At 43.7% G+C, this 20,977-nt stretch overlaps 2 protein-coding genes across 5 annotated transcripts in view; one reads left to right on the forward strand and one right to left on the reverse strand.

Moving 5' to 3' along the window:
* Positions 1 to 20,977, reverse strand: part of LOC112247326 (kazrin-like) — a 355,810-nt gene that overhangs the window by 231,090 nt on the left and 103,743 nt on the right. The gene's annotated exons all lie outside the window — the stretch shown is intronic.
* LOC121847921 (fish-egg lectin-like) lies at positions 643 to 2,939 on the forward strand. Its single transcript, XM_042331351.1, has 5 exons — positions 643 to 712; positions 829 to 1,062; positions 1,240 to 1,457; positions 1,591 to 1,709; positions 2,321 to 2,939. The coding sequence occupies exons 1-5, from the start codon at positions 658 to 660 to the stop codon at positions 2,460 to 2,462; spliced, it is 768 nt and encodes a 255-aa protein (XP_042187285.1). The 5' UTR covers positions 643 to 657; the 3' UTR covers positions 2,463 to 2,939.

Genomic DNA, 20,977 nt, shown 5'->3' on the forward strand with positions numbered 1-20,977 from the left:
CCCAAGACCATTATTTCTCCCCCAGCAAACTTTATAGTTGGCAATATGCATTCTGGCAGGTAGCGTTCACTTGGCATCCGCCAAACCCAGATTCATCCGTCGGACTGCCACCTCAATTACCTCGACTAACCTGTGCCCCCCCCCCCACACACACACACACACACATTGACACTGTACCGGTACCCCCTCGACTCGCTACTGTTATTTTACTGCTGCTCTATTTTTATTTATTTATTATTTGATTTTTTTACACATCAATTTTTTACTTAATACTTATTTACTTCAACTGCATTGTTGGTTAAGGACTTGTTGTATTCGACGCATATAAACTTTGTAACCTTTGTAAATACTATGTGAAGAAATCCAAGTTGGGTGTGGACTTTCTATAGGCACTGTATTTCAAAATGTAAACATGGCAAATGCATATTACAATGTAAACACAGAAAACATGAGAAGAACAAAGGAATGATCTTTGTCATCAGGTGGCAATAACACAACCCTTCTCTCTGACGGACACCGGACACCCTCAAGTCTTTGTTAAACAGGTGGAACAGGAAGCCATCATTGGTGAAAGGCTATAAAAGCTCAAAGTCTTGCAAGGGGACAATTGAAGTCTGGTGTACAACCAAACGTATACTGTAAATCTACAGAGACATCATGAGAGTCACTGCAGCCGTCCTATTGGTCCTCTGTCTCCTGACCATCAGTCATGGTAAGTTACCATCATCTGAAACATGCTTGATCAACTTGAAATTGATCATCAAGTTCGCTCCATAATGTCATCCTACTTGTTGTCTGTGTGCTCGACTCATGTCTTTGTCTCCATAGCATGGGACTGTCAGGAGGTAGTAAACATCAAGAATCTGATGCAGATCGATGCAGGACTGGGGCAAGTGGTTGCAACAGACACAAGTCAAATCCCCTACTACCTGGTAGGTGATGAATGGATCCGCCTGCCTGGTTCCCTGAAGCATATCACTGTAGGACCAGCAGGGATCTGGGGTGTCAACAAGGACTATGCAATCTACAAGTATGTGGCCGGTAACTGGGTGCAAGCTGCAGGTTAGTGGAGAGAATTACCCAATATTTATCCAGAGGACACCTGCTTCTTAGCTTTCCTGATACCATCAGGGTGTTGAAAACATTTTAAATTGTAACTTGTATGTCATTTGGCAGTACTCACAGATTTGTGCTCCTTGTTTGCTTGTCCGTCTGTCTGTCTCTCTTTGTGGTCTTCAGGCCTTCTGAAACAGTTGGATGCTGGAGGTGAACAGTTTATTGTGGGGGCCAACATGGACGATACTCCATTCTGTCTGACACGTAGTGCCACAGTTGGCTACAAGGGTCCAGGCTCACCTCTTCCATGGACAGGATTGCCAGGAGCTGTGAAGTACTACAGCTGTGGACCCTTTGGCTGCTGGGCAGTCAACAAGAATGATGATATCTTCTTAATGAGTGTAAGATCTGGGAAAGAGTGTGAGAGCTGGAGCAGAGTAGTAGAGGATGGAGAGTGTCAGTTATTTTAAATCTGTTTCATATTATATCTGTTGTAATTGTCCTAAAACACTGATTGAATCTGTTTGTTTCCAGCTGAATCAAGACTGTCAAAACAACGGGTGGAGTCACATTGGCGGCAAGCTTTCCATGATTGAGGTGGCAACTGATGGTGGTGTCTTTGGGGTCAACTCTGCAGGCCAAGTTTATACCAGGTAAGGTTACTACTGAACTATGTGTCTAATAATGGTATACCTTTAATTATAATTATTATCCTTACTGTACATGCTTTGTGAAGCTCTTTACACAACAACTAAAATACTGTAGATACATGAATAAAATCAGTCTAATATAATCAGATCTAAACTTATAGGACTTATAAAGACATGTGTAGACATTGTACGATAAAGTATGTAAGAGTGGGATGTCCTGTAAAGCTACAGTTTGGGATAAAAACAACAACTTCCCAGACACCCCACCACTTGTTTTGGTAAACAGCTCAGGAATATAGTTAGAGAAATGTAATCACTCTCAAATTCATACATGGAGCTACGGATGCAAAGACAGATCAATTATTTGTTTAAAAAAAAAACATGTTATATAACATGTTTTTTAAAGCTATACATTGTTTGTTTACAATAACATTGTTTACAAACAATTGAGTAAAAGCTTACATTTTAGCTTCTGATGTGGTTGAATAAAGCTCAAGAGGAAGAAGTTATATTCTTCAAAAATCTATGGCTATATTCAATTATTACAGTCCAAAAATGGATGTAGTTAAAGAAATGGATAAGCTTAAAAACATGAACCCCTTTCTTCAACACAGAGACGGCATCACAGCCAGTAAACCAGAGGGCACCGGATGGAGCAATGTCCCTATGTGCATGCGCATGGGCCACGTGACCTATGACCTGGGCCGTCTTTGGGTGGTCTCCAAGTCTGGAGTCACCATGGTGTGCACACCTTAGCCTCTCCTCTGCGTCTGAATGCCGTTCGGGATCTGTCTAAAGTTCACTTGCTAACTCATCGATCTCTCTTTCTGGAACAGCCTTCTGCTTGAGAATGCCCAACATCAGTTCATAAGAATCCTTCATTCTAAAACCTACTACTAACTAACTATACTTTTCAGTACTTTATCTCTGTCAATAGTAATCACTGATCTTAATGATCTTGCTTCAGAGGTTATTCATAGAGATGGATGGAATCCTTTTTAATGCTTATTATCTCATTATATAATCATTTCGCACAAAAATAAAGCATTCAGTTTGAAGCTATTGTAATTTCCGTGTTTCTTTGTTTTCATATTGAACAGGGGGATTTTAGTTGCTCTGCCAGTGATGATTTTAGCATGTACATCTTAGTGGGGCAAACTCAACAAATTGTTTGAGATGCATTCCAGCAAAGCCACTACACAACACAACATTAAACCAGTGGTGGAAAAAGTACTTCATTGTCATACTTGAGTAAAAGTCAAGATACCTTAATAGGAAACGACTCAAGTAAAAGTGAAAGTCACCAAGTAAAATACTACTTGATTAAAAGTCGAAAAGTATTTGGTTTGAAATATACTTAAGTACTAAAAGTAAATGGAATTGCTCAAATATAGATAAGTATCAAAAGTAAAAGTAAAAATTCCTTATTTTAAGTAAACCAGATGGCACAATAAAAAAAATTGACGGATCGCTAGGGGAATACCCTAACACTCTTTAGTGATTTGACCAGATCAGAGGCAGTAGGGATGACTGTAAGGTGCCTCACTAGGACGAGGTAGGTGCAAGAGTCAGGAGCAGGAGAGCACTGAGGTCCAAATAGTAAAATATTTATTTGGAAACACAGACATATTCCCGCACAAAATAACAGCAGGCAACGAGGTTAATAAACCCACATAAATTAACTCAATAGAACACAGGTGTCAGAAACAGACAGACACAAACAAAAAAGAAAAAATGTATTGGTGGAAGCTAGTAGGCCGGCATCGACGACCACCGAGCACCTCCCGAACAGGAAGAGGAGCCACCTTCGGTGGAAGTTGTGACAATGACAAGGGATGTTCTCTGATAAGGGTGTGAATCGAACCATTTACTTTTGGGTGCAAGGGAAAATGTATGGAGTAAAACGTACATTGTTTTTTTTAGGAATGTAGTGAAGTAAAAGTACAAGTTGGCAAAAATATAAATAGTAAAGTAAAGTACAGATACCAAAAAAATGACTTAAGTACCGGTAGTACATTGAAGTACATTACACCACTGCATTAAACAATCCATTAATTGCAGTATAAGGGTGACAGACAGTGCCCACATACTGTTAGGGCCCACATAAAGCTATCCAGACAGCAGAGCTTTCCTTTCTGCACCAATCCTTACCACCAATACACCTGACTATCAGCGGAGCCTGGCAACCTGGTCTCAGAGTAATTAGTATTATTCTGTACGTAAATCCGAGACCACTATTTAGTATGATATGTTACATTTCGAATGGGATGTATTCATTTGTGAATGTCCATTACCATTTTCATACGATATGTTACAAATTATAATTTGTATTATATGTTACGAACTTGCAAAACTTACAATATGTTACATATTCTGTTTAGGTGGCTAACGTTAGCTAGCTGGCTAATGTTAGATAGGCTAGGTTAGGGATTACGTTTAGGAGTTAGGTTAAAGGGTTAAGGTTAGGGGAAGGGTTAGCTAAAAGGTTTAAGGTTAGTTAACATATTAAGTAGTTGTGAAGTACCTAATAAATAGTAAGTAGTTGAAGTTGTTAATTAGCTAAATTGCTAAAGCTAGCCGTGATGAGATTCAAACGCGTTATACGCCCACCCATCCACCCAGACTTTAGTTATCATATGTCAAACCAAACCTAACATATCATACTAATTTGAGTGTCCCAGACTTACGTTTATGAGACCAGGCTGAGCATCGTCTGGCAGCAATACAGTTCATTCGGCCTAATTCACTGCATTTTATAAAAACAGCTGATATGGCAGACTTGCTTAAATAAATATGGTTTCTACGGATTCCTTGTGATTTGTGTAACTCGATAAGAATCACATTCTCCTTCAATAATAACATATGCCGACATGAGTTTAGACTTTTGAACCATACACAAACATTATTACATTTATGTTCAGTAAATTCACAATGTTTGTTCTGATCATTAGCAAACGAGCTGCGACGAGGTAGGCCTATTCCTTTAGTACTTTCAAAATGGACACCGACAGAAATTCAGATGTTATTTCAGATAAATTCAGCAATGTGTTGAGGCCTAAACTTTACTCTTCATTAAATCACCACAGACACACATTGAGAGAGAGAGAGAGAGAGAGAGAGTTAGCCTGAAATTTGAAATATTTTATTAGCATTTGTGGTCTAAAAAGGAAGGAAAATACAATCACGAGGATTCACTTTTATGTGAAATACACCGACTCACAGACAGCGCATTGAGCAAACAAAACAAACCTCGCAAAATCAACTGGAATTACATGGAGAAAAACACCTGAGCTAATTATAATACACAAAGTAAGCAAAACAATTAAATGCATAATTCCAACATGACCTAAAATAATGAATATGCAATATATATGCAATATAACAATTGAGATGTACAAAATACAGTATAAGGGAAAAAGTTGTGGATAAGAGGGAAGCAAGCATTCTGATTATGACATTAATCAGCGAGTTTAAATTGAATCAGTTGATATGACTAATTGTTTCAGCCCTTTTGAAATGGACAGAAACAGAATGGGCCGTTCTTACTGTATTCCCCCTATACACCAAGTCAGAATAGTAAGATAAATAACAGGGCCAAAGAAGCAAACAATAAAAGCTCTTACAATATTCAATAATGACAGTTCTCTAAAACTGGCTATTGGCTATAGGTGCACCACCGTCAGTTTACATAAGGAAGGTGGTGTGGCAGTCCCTCTTGTGGGCAAATTTTGTCATTATCAAACTTGGTCATCAAAGTCTGGCATTCTCTGGATGAAGTCATGCTGGATTGATGCATGACCAATGATTTCAACCTTTTCTATCCCATAGTGTTGCATGTGAATGTTTATCCTTTTAAGCTTGATAATGAGACCCTTTCAGACAGATGTTTTCCATCCTTAAACCCAGACTTGGACCACACACCCTCTCCACCGAATAGCAGGCAGGGGAAGCAAAATAGTGGTTGCTTTGCGGCACTTGCAGTTAGCCACCGATTCCTTCCAAACCACTCATTGTTGAATTTGTGATTTCTGACTTGTGTAATGTTTATGTCCAATGGCCGATGAGCACAGAGATGTTTTATTTATAATGTATCTTCATATGATAAGGATTGAAAAGGATTTCCCAGTACATTGGCAATGTGATTCATAATGAGGACTGCTTTCCTAGCTAGCTAGCGTGCTAGCTAACATTTTGAAAGTATGATGTTGAACATGATCAGTCCAATCAAAGCTACGGTATAACGTGTTTTGACGTCCTTTTTAGGTTTGGACCGGACTAAAAACCAACTTCCGTGGATATAGAAATCAAGGCCGGTCCAGACAGGAACAAAAAAAGATGTCCAAAAGGTGTCTGCATTTATCTGTGTTTACTGGGGTGTAGCCTAAAGTGTTGCTTCAAACAGCATTTTATGAATGGCCATCTATATGGTAAGCCTACCATTGTGAAACACCAAAAAAAGAACATCAGGTCCAACAGGACCAAAAAAAAACGTACAGAGGACATTGGCGTCGGCCCGTGCTCACTGGGGTGTAGAGTACCATGTAGGCCATCAAAGGATTTTGTAAATAATGTGCTGGCCCACCGTTTGTAAAACAGGCTGTTGTGTCATACATTTTATCTCCTGCCTGTAGACTACAGAAAAGGCTACATACTATTTCTACCATATACTATATCCAGGTACGGAATCAAGCGCGTGAACCAACATTTTTTATGGGCTTAATCATAGAATTACATATACAGTCCCTAAGGATCTCTGTGGGCCTAGTCAAAAATATAGTTTATTTAACTTAAATGTTTAAATATGTTACCTTTTACTGTGGAATAAACACAACAAATCAATATTTTTTCATCTGATTGTCAAACTATAATTTCAAAGGGCTCCTTCATAGGCCACCCGCACATGTTTATCCACTTGCAAGATATTTCCAGCTTCCAAATAGTGGTGATTGGAAAGAGACATCTTTTTCACAAAACACCAAAAAGTTTAATGTCAAATTTGGCTACTGTCAGTAGGGCAGAATTTATGCGTCCACTGCTGTTGCCGTGCGTTTCGGTGCCGGCCAATCATCTCTGCCTTGGCAAATGTCAATGTTCTCGTTGAACCACATCGTATTTGAGTGTAGGCTATACCATTATTTTTCAAGTTCATTCGTTCATTTGTCATGTCTCTAACATGCAGTAATCATAAAAAGTTGTGTAATAGCCTAGAGTTTTTGTGAATGGCTCATGTCTCACCCTGGCTCTATCTGCTACATCATTTATGTTGGTGGAGCGTCACAGCGATGCTAACAGAGGTGCCGCTGGGAATGAACAAGCAAAATATTTTGTACCCCTGCCTTATCACAGGGCGGCATCAGCGCTCCCCTTAAAAGCCCATATGCCACTGGTTGAGAGAAATTGTCATGGTTTTTGGGCAGAATGACGTGGGTTGTTGTTGAAGGTGGGTCTTGGTCAGTTTAGCTAAAAAAATTCCGCCCTCGCCATGTGCCTGCATAGACAGCCGCATAATCCTGCCTAATGAGCGGGCCGGCCCTGCTTAGAGGGTAGGTACAGGGTAAGACTGCTGTAAAATAAAGCTGTACACAATCAAGACAAGCACACAACTCAGAGAGAAGTTTATTTCATGAAAAATAAAGCAGTAATTATTTGTAGCTCAAATAATTACATTCAGACTTTAAAACATTTTTGTGAGAAGAACCGTTTTCAGGATCCGCCCTGGTCTCACAAATACTGTTGTAGCTCAGCCCCGTTAATCACACAGAACATGGCCAAGATGTTCAAATGTTCATAAATGACAAGCATGGTCAAATAATAATAATCACAGTAGTTGTCGAGGGTGCAACAGGTCAGCACCTCAGGAGTAAATGTCAGTTGGCTTTTCATAGCCGATCATTGAGAGTATCTCTACCGGTCCTGCTGTCTCTTGAGAGTTGAAACAGCAGGTCTGGGGCAGGTAGCACGGCCAGTGAACAGGTCAGGGTTCCATAGCCGCAGGCAGAACAGTTGAAACTGGAGCAGCAGCACGGCCAGGTGGACTGGGGACAGCAAGGAGTCATCATGCCAGGTTGTCCTGAGGCATGGTCCTAGGCCGAATGATATAGGCCGATAGTTTTTAATATTTTCTGGGTCAGACGTGGATAACAATATCCCTATACTCTCTACACACGCCCGTTTTAGACTTAGCCAGCACCCTTTCCAGATGAGCCTTTACGTCGGTTGCCCTACCCCCTGGTAAACAGTGTATGATCGCTGGATAATTCTTTTTACGTTTAATACCGTGGGTAATGGAGTCGCCAATGACTAGGGTTTTCAATTTGCAACAATTAATCTGCTCAGACCCCAACCAAGGAACATCAAAAGTCGTGCTATAAATTCACAGACAACACAAAGATTCCTTGATGTCCTTCCAGATTCCCTCTGTCTACCCAAGGACGCCAGAGGACAAAAATCAGTTAACCACCTAACTGAAGAACTCAATTTAACCTTGCGCAATACCCTAGATGCAGTTGCACCCCTAAAAACTAAAAACATTTCTCATAAGAAACTAGCTCCCTGGTACACAGAAAATACCCGAGCTCTGAAGCAAGCTTCCAGAAAATTGGAACGGAAATGGCGCCACACCAAACTGGAAGTATTCCGACTAGCTTGGAAAGACAGTACTGTGCAGTATCGAAGAGCTCTCACTGCTGCTACACCAAACTGGAAGTCTTCCGACTAGCTTGGAAAGACAGTACCATGCAGTATCGAAGAGCTCTTACTGCTGCTACACCAAACTGGAAGTCTTCCGACTAGCTTGGAAAGACAGTACCGTGCCGTATCGAAGAGCTCTCACTACTGCTACACCAAACTGGAAGTCTTCCGACTAGCTTGGAAAGACAGTACCGTGCCGTATCGAAGAGCTCTCACTACTGCTACACCAAACTGGAAGTCTTCCGACTAGCTTGGAAAGACAGTACCGTGCAGTATCGAAGAACTCTTACTGCTGCTACACCAAACTGGAAGTCTTCCAACTAGCTTGGAAAGACAGTACCGTGCAGTATCGAAGAGCTCTTACTGCTGCTACACCAAACTGGAAGTCTTCCGACTAGCTTGGAAAGACAGTACCGTGCAGTACCGAAGAACCCTTACTGCTGCTCGATCATCCTATTTTTCTAACTTAATTGAAAATAAGAACAATCCGAAATTCCTTTTTGATACTGTCTCAAAGCTAACTAAAAAGCAGCATTCCCCAAGAGAGGATGGCTTTCACTTTAGCAGTGATAAATTCATGAACTTCTTTGAGGAAAAGATCATGATTATTAGAAAGCAAATTACGGACTCCTCTTTAAATCTGCGTATTCCTTCAAAGCTCAGTTGTCCTGAGTCTGCACAACTCTGCCAGGACCTAGGGTCAAGAGAGATGCTCAAGTGTTTTAGTACTATATCTCTTGACACAATGATGAAAATAATCATGGCCTCTAAACCTTCAAGCTGCATACTGGACCCTATTCCAACTAAACTACTGAAAGAGCTGCTTCCTGTGCTTGGCCTTCCTATGTTGAACATAATAAACGGCTCTCTATCCACCGGATGTGTACCAAACTCACTAAAAGTGGCAGTAAGAAAGCCTCTCTTGAAAAAGCCAAACCTTGACCCAGAAAATATAAAAAACTATCAGCCTATATCGAATCTTCCATTCCTCTCAAAAATTTTAGAAAAGGCTGTTGCGCAGCAACTCACTGCCTTCCTGAAGACAAACAATGTATACGAAATGCTTCAGTCTGGTTTTAGACCCCATCATAGCACTGAGACTGCACTTGTGAAGGTGTTAAATGACCTTTTAATGGCATCAGACCGAGGCTCTGCATCTGTCCTCGTGCTCCTAGACCTTAGTGCTGCTTTTGATACCATCGATCACCACATTCTTTTGGAGAGATTGGAAACCCAAATTGGTCTACACGGATAAGTTCTGGCCTGGTTTAGATCTTATCTGTCAGAAAGATATCAGTTTGTCTCTGTGAATGGTTTGTCCTCTGACAAATCAACTGTAAATTTCGGTGTTCCTCAAGGTTCCGTTTTAGGACCACTATTGTTTTCACTATATATTTTACCTCTTGGGGATGTCATTCGAAAACATAATGTTAACTTTCACTGCTATGTGGATGACACACAGCTGTACATTTCAATGAAACATGGTGAAGCCCCAAAATTGCCCTTAATGGTTGTACAGTCGTCTCAAATAAAACTGTGAAGGACCTCGGCGTTACTCTGGACCCTGATCTCTCTTTTGAAGAACATATCAAGACCATTTCAAGGACAGCTTTTTTCCATCTACGTAACATTGCAAAAATCAGAAACTTTCTGTCCAAAAATGATGCAGAAAAATGAATCCATGCTTTTGTCACTTCTAGGTTAGACTACTGCAATGCTCTACTTTCCGGCTACCCGGATAAAGCACTAAATAAACTTCAGTTAGTGCTAAATACGGCTGCTAGAATCCTGACTTTTTGAACCAAAAAATTTGATCATATTACTCCAGTGCTAGCCTCCCTACACTGGCTTCCTGTCAAAACAAGGGCTGATTTCAAGGTTTTACTGCTAACCTACAAAGCATTACATGGGCTTGCTCCTACCTATCACTCTGATTTGGTCCTGCCGTACATACCTACACGTACGCTAAGGTCACAAGACGCAGGCCTCCTAATTGTCCCTAGAATTTCTAAGCAAACAGCTGGAGGCAGGGCTTTCTCCTATAGAGCTCCATTTTTATGGAACGGTCTGCCTACTCATGTCAGAGACGCAAACTCGGTCTCAACCTTTAAGTCTTTACTGAAGACTCATCTCTTCAGTGGGTCATATGATTGAGTGTAGTCTGGCCCAGGAGTGGGAAGGTGAACGGAAAGGCTCTGGAGCAACGAACCGCCCTTGCTGTCTCTGCCTGGCCGGTTCCCCTCTTTCCACTGGGATTCTCTGCCTCTAACCCTATTACAGGGGCTGAGTCACTGGCTTACTGGGGCTCTCTGATTGATTCACTGATGTGGTCATCCTGTCTTGGTTGGCGCCCCCCCTTGGGTTGTGCCGTGGCAGAGATCTTTGTGGGCTATACTCAGCCTTGTCTCAGGATGGTAAATTGGTGGTTGAAGATATCCCTCTAGTGGTGTGGGGGCTGTGCTTTGGAAAAGTGGGTGGGGTTATATCCTTCCTGTTTGGCCCTGTTCGGGGTGTCCTCGGATGGGGCCACAGTGTCTCCTGACCCCTCCTGTCTCAGCCTCCAGTATTTATGCTGCAGTAGTTTATGTGTCGGGGGGCTAGGGTCAGTTTGTTATATCTGGAGTACTTCTCCTGTCCTATTCGGTGTCCTGTGTGAATTTAAGTGTGCTCTCTCTAATTCTCTCTTTCTCTCTTTCTCTCTCTCGGAGGACCTGAGCCCTAGGACCATGCCCCAGGACTACCTGACATGATGACTCCTTGCCTTCCCCAGTTCACCTGGCCGTGCTGCTGCTCCAGTTTCAACTGTTCTGCCTTATTATTATTCGACCATGCTGGTCATTTATGAACATTTGAACATCTTGGCCATGTTCTGTTATAATCTCCACCCGGCACAGCCAGAAGAGGACTGGCCACCCCACATAGCCTGGTTCCTCTCTAGGTTTCTTCCTAGGTTTTGGCCTTTGTAGGGAGTTTTTCCTAGCCACCGTGCTTCTACACCTGCATTGCTTGCTGTTTGGGGTTTTAGGCTGGGTATCTGCACAGCACTTTGAGATATCAGCGGATCTAAGGGCTATATAAATACATTTGATTTGATTTACAGCTAAAGGCTATCAAATCTGGTCGTCTATTGCGTTGGGGACAGAGAATAAAAGGAGCAGATTTCTCGGAATGGTAGAAAAGATTCAGGGCATAATGTACAGACAGGGGTTTGGTAGGTTGCGGGTACCGTGGAGCTAAACCTAGGCATTGAGTGACAATAAGAGAGGTTGCATCTCTGGAGGTGCTAGATATGCTAGTTGAGGTCACCCCATTTGTGGGGGGAAAAGCGGTATCTGAGGCATGTTGAGTGGGGCTAGGGGCTCCGCAGTAAAATAAAACAATGATAACTACCCTAAAACAACAGTATACAAGCCATATTGACATTAGAGAGAGACATAAAGCGAGGCATAAAGCAATCACATGTGTTGATTGGGAGAGCTAGCTAAGACAACAACGGGTAAGACAGCAACAGCTAATCAGCTAAGACAACAACAACAGGTAAAATGGCGATGAATGGGCAGAGAGGGTCAGTTAACTACACACAGGGCCTGAGTTCGAAGTCTGGGGCCGACAGGTAAACAAAACAAACAAAATGGAGTACCGTGATTAATGAACAGTCCAGCAGGCATCAGCTATGGAGCCAGGCATCATAGGGTCCAGTGAACAGCAATAAATGAAACAGGGAAGTCGTTACTACGCTAGCAAGCGGGAGACACAGCGCTCATAAAGGTTAGCAGACCAGGGCTAGCAGAAGCGTCTTCACCGATGTCCGACAAGGGCCGGTTGAGGGAACATCGGATGTCGGCAGACCAGACGTGATGGATCGGCGGGGCTCCGTGTCGACAAAGGGTCCAGGCCAATTGGCAAAAGAGGTATTTTAGCTGGAGTAATTTTGTTTGTTAGCCGGGAGATGCCCCTGGCTCGGGGCTAACTGGTGCTAGCTTCGGGACAAGGGTGTTAGCCACTATAGCCACTCGGTAGAAGCTAGCTAGTTGCGATGATCCGATGCAAAGGTTCAGAGCTTATGGCAGGAATCCAGCGATGTAGTGACTTCTAGTCATGCTAGTGAAGAGTCTGGGGGGCATCAGTTGTGTAGCCGAGTGATCATAGGGTCCACTGGGCAGGCCGGGAGATGGGCCTGGCTCAAAGGCTAGCTTCGGGGCTGGGCCAGTCGGTAGCAGCTAGCTAGCTGTGGTGATCTGGAGTAATGGTCCAGTAATGGAGTAATCTGGAGTAATGGTGGAGAAAAGCAGTCCAATATTCTCAGGGTTGATATCGCACTGAGCAGACTGGCGGGTATTATCCAAGGTAAAAGCGGCTGGTGTCTGAGCTAGAGGTAAAGGCCGCTAGCCATGGCTAACAATGACTAACTAGCTAGTAGCTAATTAGCTGATTAGCATCTGATGGCTAGCTTCTGATGGAGGTTCTAGCTGTAAGGTCTAAAAAAAATAGCGTATCACATTGGGTGAGGCGGGTTGCCATCTTGGATCACTATGTGATACTACTTTGAAGAATCTAAAATATTAAATATATTTTGATTTGTTTAACACTTTTTTGGTAATTACACAATTCCATATGTGGTATTTCACAGTTTTGATGTCTTCACTATTATTCTACAATGTAGAAAATAGTTAAACTAAAGAAAAACCCTTGAATGAGTAGATGTGTCCTAACTTTTGACTGGTACTGTAGGTGTTTGGAAAGTTGTTGACTGAGACATGGGAATGAAGAAAGATTACATTCTGTCCAAACATGTTATTGTTGAATCTCATGGATCCTAAGGGGGGAAGCACAGGGCAAATGTCTGGTTTCAGTCACAGATAAGGGAGGACAGGCGTGGATTAAGGAGGAGAGAGGAATTCGGCCCAGGTCACAGGTCAGATGGAGTGAGAAGGAACAGATCACAAAGGTGAGAGGAACCAAACAAGTTCTTGACTAGCAGCAGGTACAGTGCCTTGCGAAAGTATTCGGCCCCCTTGAACTTTGCGACCTTTTGCCACATTTCAGGCTTCAAACATAAAGATATAAAACTGTATTTGTTTGTGAAGAATCAACAACAAGTGGGAGATAATCATGAAGTGGAACGACATTTATTGGATATTTCAAACTTTTTTAACAAATCAAAAACGGAAAAATTGGGCGTGCAAAATTATTCAGCCCCCTTAAATTAATACTTTGTAGCGCCACCTTTTGCTGCGATTACAGCTGTAAGTCGCTTGGGGTATGTCTCTATCAGTTTTGCACATCGAGAGATTGAAATTTTTTCCCATTCCTCCTTGCAAAACAGCTCGAGCTCAGTGAGGTTGGATGGAGAGCATTTGTGAACAGCAGTTTTCAGTTCTTTCCACAGATTCTCGATTGGATTCAGGTCTGGACTTTGACTTGGCCATTCTAACACCTGGATATGTTTATTTTTTAACCATTCCATTGTAGATTTTGCTTTATGTTTTGGATCATTGTCTTGTTGGAAGACAAATCTCCATCCCAGTCTCAGGTCTGTTGCAGACTCCATCAGGTTTTCTTCCAGAATGGTACTGTATTTGGCTCCATCCATCTTCCCATCAATTTTAACCATCTTCCCTGTCCCTGCTGAAGAAAAGCAGGCCCAAACCATGATGCTGCCACCACCATGTTTGACAGTGGGGATGGTGTGTTCAGGGTGATGAGCTGTGTTGCTTTTACGCCAAACATAAAGTTTTGCATTGTTGCCAAAAAGTTCAATTTTGGTTTCATCTGACCAGAGCACCTTCTTCCATATGTTTGGTGTGTCTCCCAGGTGGCTTGTGGCAAACTTTAAACTACACTTTTTATGGATATCTTTAAGAAATTGCTTTCTTCTTGCCACTCTTCCATTTGTTTGTTGTCCTATGGACAGAGTCTCCCACCTCAGCTGTAGATCTCTGCAGTTCATCCAGAGTGATCATGGGCCTCTTGGCTGCATCTCTGATCAGTCTTCTCCTTGTATGAGCTGAAAGTTTAGAGGGACGGCCAGGTCTTGGTAGATTTGCAGTGGTCTGATACTCCTTCCATTTCAATATTATCGCTTGCACAGTGCTCCTTGGGATGTTTAAAGCTTGGGAAATCTTTTTGTATCCAAATCCGGCTTTAAACTTCTTCACAACAGTATCTCGGACCTGCCTGGTGTGTTCCTTGTTCTTCATGATGCTGTCTGCGCTTTTAACGGACCTCTGAGACTATCACAGTGCAGGTGCATTTATACGGAGACTTGATTACACACAGGTGGATTGTATTTATCATCATTAGTCATTTAGGTCAACATTGGATCATTCAGAGATCCTCACTGAACTTCTGGAGAGAGTTTGCTGCACTGAAAGTAAAGGGGCTGAATAATTTTGCACGCCCAATTTTTCAGTTTTTGATTTGTTAAAAAAGTTTGAAATATCCAATAAATGTCGTTCCACTTCATGATTGTGTCCCACTTGTTGTTGATTCTTCACAAAAAAATACAGTTTTATATCTTTATGTTTGAAGCCTGAAATGTGGCAAAAGGTCGCAAAGTTCAAGGGGGCCAAATACTTTCGCAAGGCACTGTATGTATTGGTTGTCTAGATGTGCAAGAAGTTGATTCCGGCTAGTGGGAGGACAAAAATATGTGTGTTTGTGGAATCAGGTGTCCTCTGGATAAATATTTAGTAATGCTCTCCACTAACCTGCAGCTTGCACCCAGTTACCGGCCACATACTTGTAGATTAAGTCTGCCTTGTTGATACCCCAGATCCCTGCTGGTCCTACAGTGATATGCTTCAGGGAACCAGACAGGCAGACCCATTTCTCATCTACCGGGAAATAGGACATTTTAATTGTGTCTGTTGCAACCACTTGCAAGGGCTACATCAATCTGCATCAGATTCTTGATCTCCACTAGCTCCTGACAGTCCCAGGCTATAGAGACAAAGACATATGGGTAGATTGCACCAATAGAATCTCGATCAATTCCAAGTTGATCAAGCATGTTTCAGATGATGGTAATTTACCGTGACTGATGACCAGGAGACAGAGGACCAATAGGACGGCTGCAGTAGCTCTCATAATGTCTCTGTAGATCTACAGTATAAATTGAGATTTTACACCAGACTTCAATCGTCCCCTTGCAGGGCTTTGCACTTTAATAGCCCTGCACATTGCTTTAAAAGCAATGATGGCTTCCTGTTCCACCTGTATAACAAAGAATTGATGGGAGGCTGGACCGAGACAGGCTTTTCTGGTTCCTCACTAATGATTAACTTCGTAACCGCTGCTGCCCCACTTCCTAACTGCTACTGCCCTGCTACCTAACTGCTGCACCCCCTCTACCTAACTGCTACTGCCCCGCTACCTAACTGCTACTGCCCCACTACCTAACTGCTACTGCCCCGCTACCTAACTGCTACTGCCCCACTACCTAACTGCTACCTAACTGCTACTGCCCCGCCACCTAACTGCTACTGCCCCACTACCTAACTGCTACTGCCCTGCCACCTAACTGCTACTGCCCCGCTACCTAACTGCTACTGCCCAGCTACCTAACTGCTACTGCCCTGCTACCTAACTGCTACTCCCCCGCCACCTAACTGCTACTGCCCCACTACCTAACTGCTACTGCCCCGCTACCGAACTGCTACTGCCCCACTACCTAACTGCTACTGCCCTGCTACCTAACTGCTGCTGCCCCACTACCTAACTGCTACTGCCCCACTACCTAACTGCTACTGCCCCGCTACCTAACTGCTGCTGCCCCACTACCTAACTGCTACTGCCCCGCTACCTAACTGCTACTGCCCCACTACCTAACTGCTACTGCCCTGCTACCTAACTGCTACTGCCCCGCCACCTAACTGCTACTGCCCCACTACCTAACTGCTACTGCCCTGCCACATACCTGCTACTACCCCGCTACCTAACTGCTACTGCCCAGCTACCTAACTGCTACTGCCCCGCTACCTAACTGCTACTGCCCCGCTACCTAACTGCTACTGCCCCGCTACCTAACTGCTACTGCCCCACTACCTAACTGCTACTGCCCCACTACCTAACTGCTACTGCCCCGCTACCTAACTGCTACTGCCCCACTACCTACCTGCTACTGCCCCGCTACCTAACTGCTACTGCCCCGCTACCTAACTGCTACTGCCCCACTACCTAACTGCTACTGCCCCGCTACCTAACTGCTACTGCCCCACTACCTAACTGCTACTGCCCTGCTACCTAACTGCTACTGCCCCGCTACCTAACTGCTACTGCCCCGCTACCTAACTGCTACTGCCCCGCTACCTAACTGCTACTGCCCCACTACCTAACTGCTACTGCCCCACTACCTAACTGCTACTGCCCCACTACCTAACTGCTACTTCCCTGCAACCTAACTGCTACTGCCCCGCTACCTAACTGCTACTGCCCCGCTACCTAACTGCTACTGCCTTGCTACTGCCCTGCTACCTAACTGCTACTGCTCTGCTACCTAACTGCTACTGACCTGCTACCTAACTGCTACTGCCCTGCTACCTAACTACTACTGCCCCACTACCTAACTGCTACTGCCCTGCTACCTAACTACTACTGCCTTGCTACCTAACTGCTACTGCCCCACTACCTAACTGCTACTGCCCTGCTACCTAACTACTACTGCCTTGCTACCTAACTACTACTGCCCCACTACCTAACTGCTACTGCCCTGCTACCTAACTACTACTGCCTTGCTACCTAACTGCTACTGCCCCACTACCTAACTGCTACTGCCTTGCTACCTAACTACTACTGCCTTGCTACCTAACTGCTACTGCCCCACTACCTAACTGCTACTGCCCTGCCACCTAACTACTACTGCCTTGCTACCTAACTACTACTGCCCCACTACCTAACTGCTACTGCCCTGCCACCTAACTACTACTGCCTTGCTACCTAACTACTACTGCCCCACTACCTAACTGCTACTGCCTTGCTACTGCCCTGCTACCTAACTGCTACTGCCCTGCTACCTAACTACTACTGCCCCACTACCTAACTGCTACTGCCCTGCTTCCTAACTACTACTGCCTTGCTACCTAACTGCTACTGCCCCACTACTTAACTGCTACTGCCTTGCTACTGCCCTGCTACCTAACTGCTACTGACCTGCTACCTAACTGCTACTGCCCTGCTACCTAACTACTACTGCCCCACTACCTAACTGCTACTGCCCTGCTACCTAACTACTACTGCCTTGCTACCTAACTGCTACTGCCCCACTACTTAACTGCTACTGCCTTGCTACTGCCCTGCTACCTAACTGCTACTTACCTGCTACCTAACTGCTACTGCCCTGCTACCTAACTACTACTGCCCCACTACCTAACTGCTACTGTCCTGCTACCTAACTACTACTGCCTTGCTACCTAACTGCTACTGCCCCACTACCTAACTGCTACTGCCCCACTACCTAACTACTACTGCCTTGCTACCTAACTACTACTGCCCCACTACCTAACTGCTACTGCCTTGCTACTGCCCTGCTACCTAACTGCTACTGCTCTGCTACCCAACTGCTACTGACCTGCTACCTAACTGCTACTGCCCTGATACCTAACTACTACTGCCCCACTACCTAACTGCTACTGCCCCTGCTACCTAACTACTACTGCCTTGATACCTAACTGCTACTGCCCCACTACCTAACTGCTACTGCTCTGCTACCTAACTACTACTGCCTTGCTACCTAACTGCTACTGCCCCACTACTTAACTGCTACTGCCCTGCTACCTAACTACTACTGCCTTGCTACCTAACTGCTACTGCCCCACTACTTAACTGCTACTGCCTTGCTACTGCCCTGCTACCTAACTGCTACTTACCTGCTACCTAACTGCTACTGCCCTGCTACCTAACTACTACTGCCCCACTACCTAACTGCTACTGTCCTGCTACCTAACTACTACTGCCTTGCTACGTAACTGCTACTGCCCCACTACCTAACTGCTACTGCCCCACTACCTAACTACTACTGCCTTGCTACCTAACTACTACTGCCCCACTACCTAACTTCTACTGCCTTGCTACTGCCCTGCTACCTAACTGCTACTGCTCTGCTACCCAACTGCTACTGACCTGCTACCTAACTGCTACTGCCCTGATACCTAACTACTACTGCCCCACTACCTAACTGCTACTGCCCTGCTACCTAACTACTACTGCCTTGATACCTAACTGCTACTGCCCCACTACCTAACTGCTACTGCCCTGCTACCTAACTACTACTGCCTTGCTACCTAACTGCTACTGCCCCACTACTTAACTGCTACTGCCTTGCTACTGCCATGCTACCTAACTGCTACTGACCTGCTACCTAACTGCTACTGCCCTGCTACCTAACTACTACTGCCCCACTACCTAACTGCTACTGCCCTGCTACCTAACTACTACTGCCTTGTTACATAACTACTACTGCCTTGCTACCTAACTACTACTGCCCCACTACCTAACTGCTACTGCCCCACTACCTAACTGCTACTGCCTTGCTACCTAACTACTACTGCCCCACTACCTAACTGCTACTGCCCTGCTACTGCCCTGCTACTGCCCTGCTACCTAACTGATACTGCTGCAACTTAAAGGGAAACGCAACGCTGTTTTGTCAATCTCTTGTATCAGTATCATGTTGAAATGGAATGGAATGTTATAACTATTTCTCCAGGCACGACAAGACTGTGGCTTCTATGAAACCTGTTCTGAGTAACCACAGACCAGATAAACAGATACAACAATCTCACTATTCTAGACAGGGCAAACCCGTTTTCACGATTTCTGTTAGTTCCATTTATAGTACAAAAAAAAAATCACTAGTCAATATGCAGAAACAGTTTGTGATCCATTGAAAAGCTAATGTACTCAGATTACTTGTATTTTTTGAACTAACACATCATCAACTGCATATGCGCCACGAACCCTGTTGTTTTGACAAGTGGCATTTGATCAGATCTAACACAACTGACAAATCTGGTGAATAATTTGTTTATCACTGGTAAGAAGAGAATTTGCTAAAGACAGTCATCTACATTTTAGAGTGTTGGATGGAGATTCAGGGAGGCTGCCGAAACAGGGAGGGAAACCAAATCTGTTGCTTTTCATTTAACCTCAATGAATCACAACCCTACAGGGATATCAACATTGACAAGACTTGGCTGTTATTTCAGTGGTAGCACACTGGGAAATATGTTAATGAGACATGTATTTTCAGCCAAACTAGATTTGTAAAGTTGTCAGTCTCAGCAAATTATACTCTCTTGTTTGATCAACTCAGCTCTCTCTGTGTTGCAAAGGCAAACTTCAATATTTAAGTTCAAAATTGTTTTACATTGAGCAGAAATCATTGGGTTGATGGAGTATTCCATGTCAGCTGAACAATTACCCAATTTTAATTACAGCCATATCAAAGCTCACGGACTTTTCCAAGTGAAATGTTTTAAAGTGTACATTTAGGGAAGGTGTTTATGTCATGTCTGTGACCGAACTATTTGAACATTGATTGATGACTAGTTATGGGATGCCTATTATGCTGTGTAGTAATGGGATGCTGATTGCTCATCTAACATTGAACTACAAACATTGGAACATTGACTGAGTGCCTAGTTATTGGACACTGATGGTAGATCGAGCTATGATCATGATGTATTATGAGAGATGATGAGCTGTGACAAGGATTGCATTCTCAAATGCCTTGTTCATACAGAATGATGGATGTTTTTGCCCACTACTATTTATTCTCAATGTGTGCACTGCATGGTGAAGCCAGACATGGAGACGACCCAAAGACGACCCAGGTTGTAGGTCACGTGCTTCATGCACATCAGGGATTTACATTAATGCCTGAAAGGCACCTGCCCATCGGGCAAGTCAGGAGTATTTTTTTGGTTACCTGAAGATTGGATCACTTGCCTGAAAATGTAAATGAGCTGTTCACACTCAGAATTGTCTTTTAACTACACATAGGGGTGAAAAATTCTGCCCAAAAACCATTACAATTGCTCTCAACCAGTGGCACGTGGGCTTTTTAGGTGAGCACTGATGTCGCCCTGTGATAAGGCAGGGGTACAAAATATTTTGCATGTTCATTCCCAGCGGCCCCTCTGTTAGCATCGCTGTGACGCTCCACCAACATAAATGATGTAGCAGATAGAGCAGGGTGAGACATGAGCCATTCACAAAAACTCTAGGCTATTACACAACTTTTTATGATTGCTGCATGTTAGAGACATGACAAATGAACGAATGAACTTGAAAAATAATGGTATAGCCTACACTCAAATACGATGTGGTTCAACGAGAACATTGACATTTTGCCAAGGCAGAGATGAGTGGCCGGCACCGAAACGCACGGCAACAGCAGTGGACGCATAAATTCTGCCCTACTGACAGTAGCCAAATTTGACATTAAACTTTTTGGTGTTTTGTGAAAAAGATGTCTCTTTCCAATCACCACTATTTGGAAGCTGGAAATATCTTGCAAGTGGATAAACATGTGCGGGTGGCCTATGAAGGAGCCCTCTGAAATTATAGTTTGACAATCAGAC

Source organism: Oncorhynchus tshawytscha, linkage group LG02, assembly GCF_018296145.1.
Source record: "Oncorhynchus tshawytscha isolate Ot180627B linkage group LG02, Otsh_v2.0, whole genome shotgun sequence".
NCBI lineage: Eukaryota > Metazoa > Chordata > Actinopteri > Salmoniformes > Salmonidae > Oncorhynchus > Oncorhynchus tshawytscha.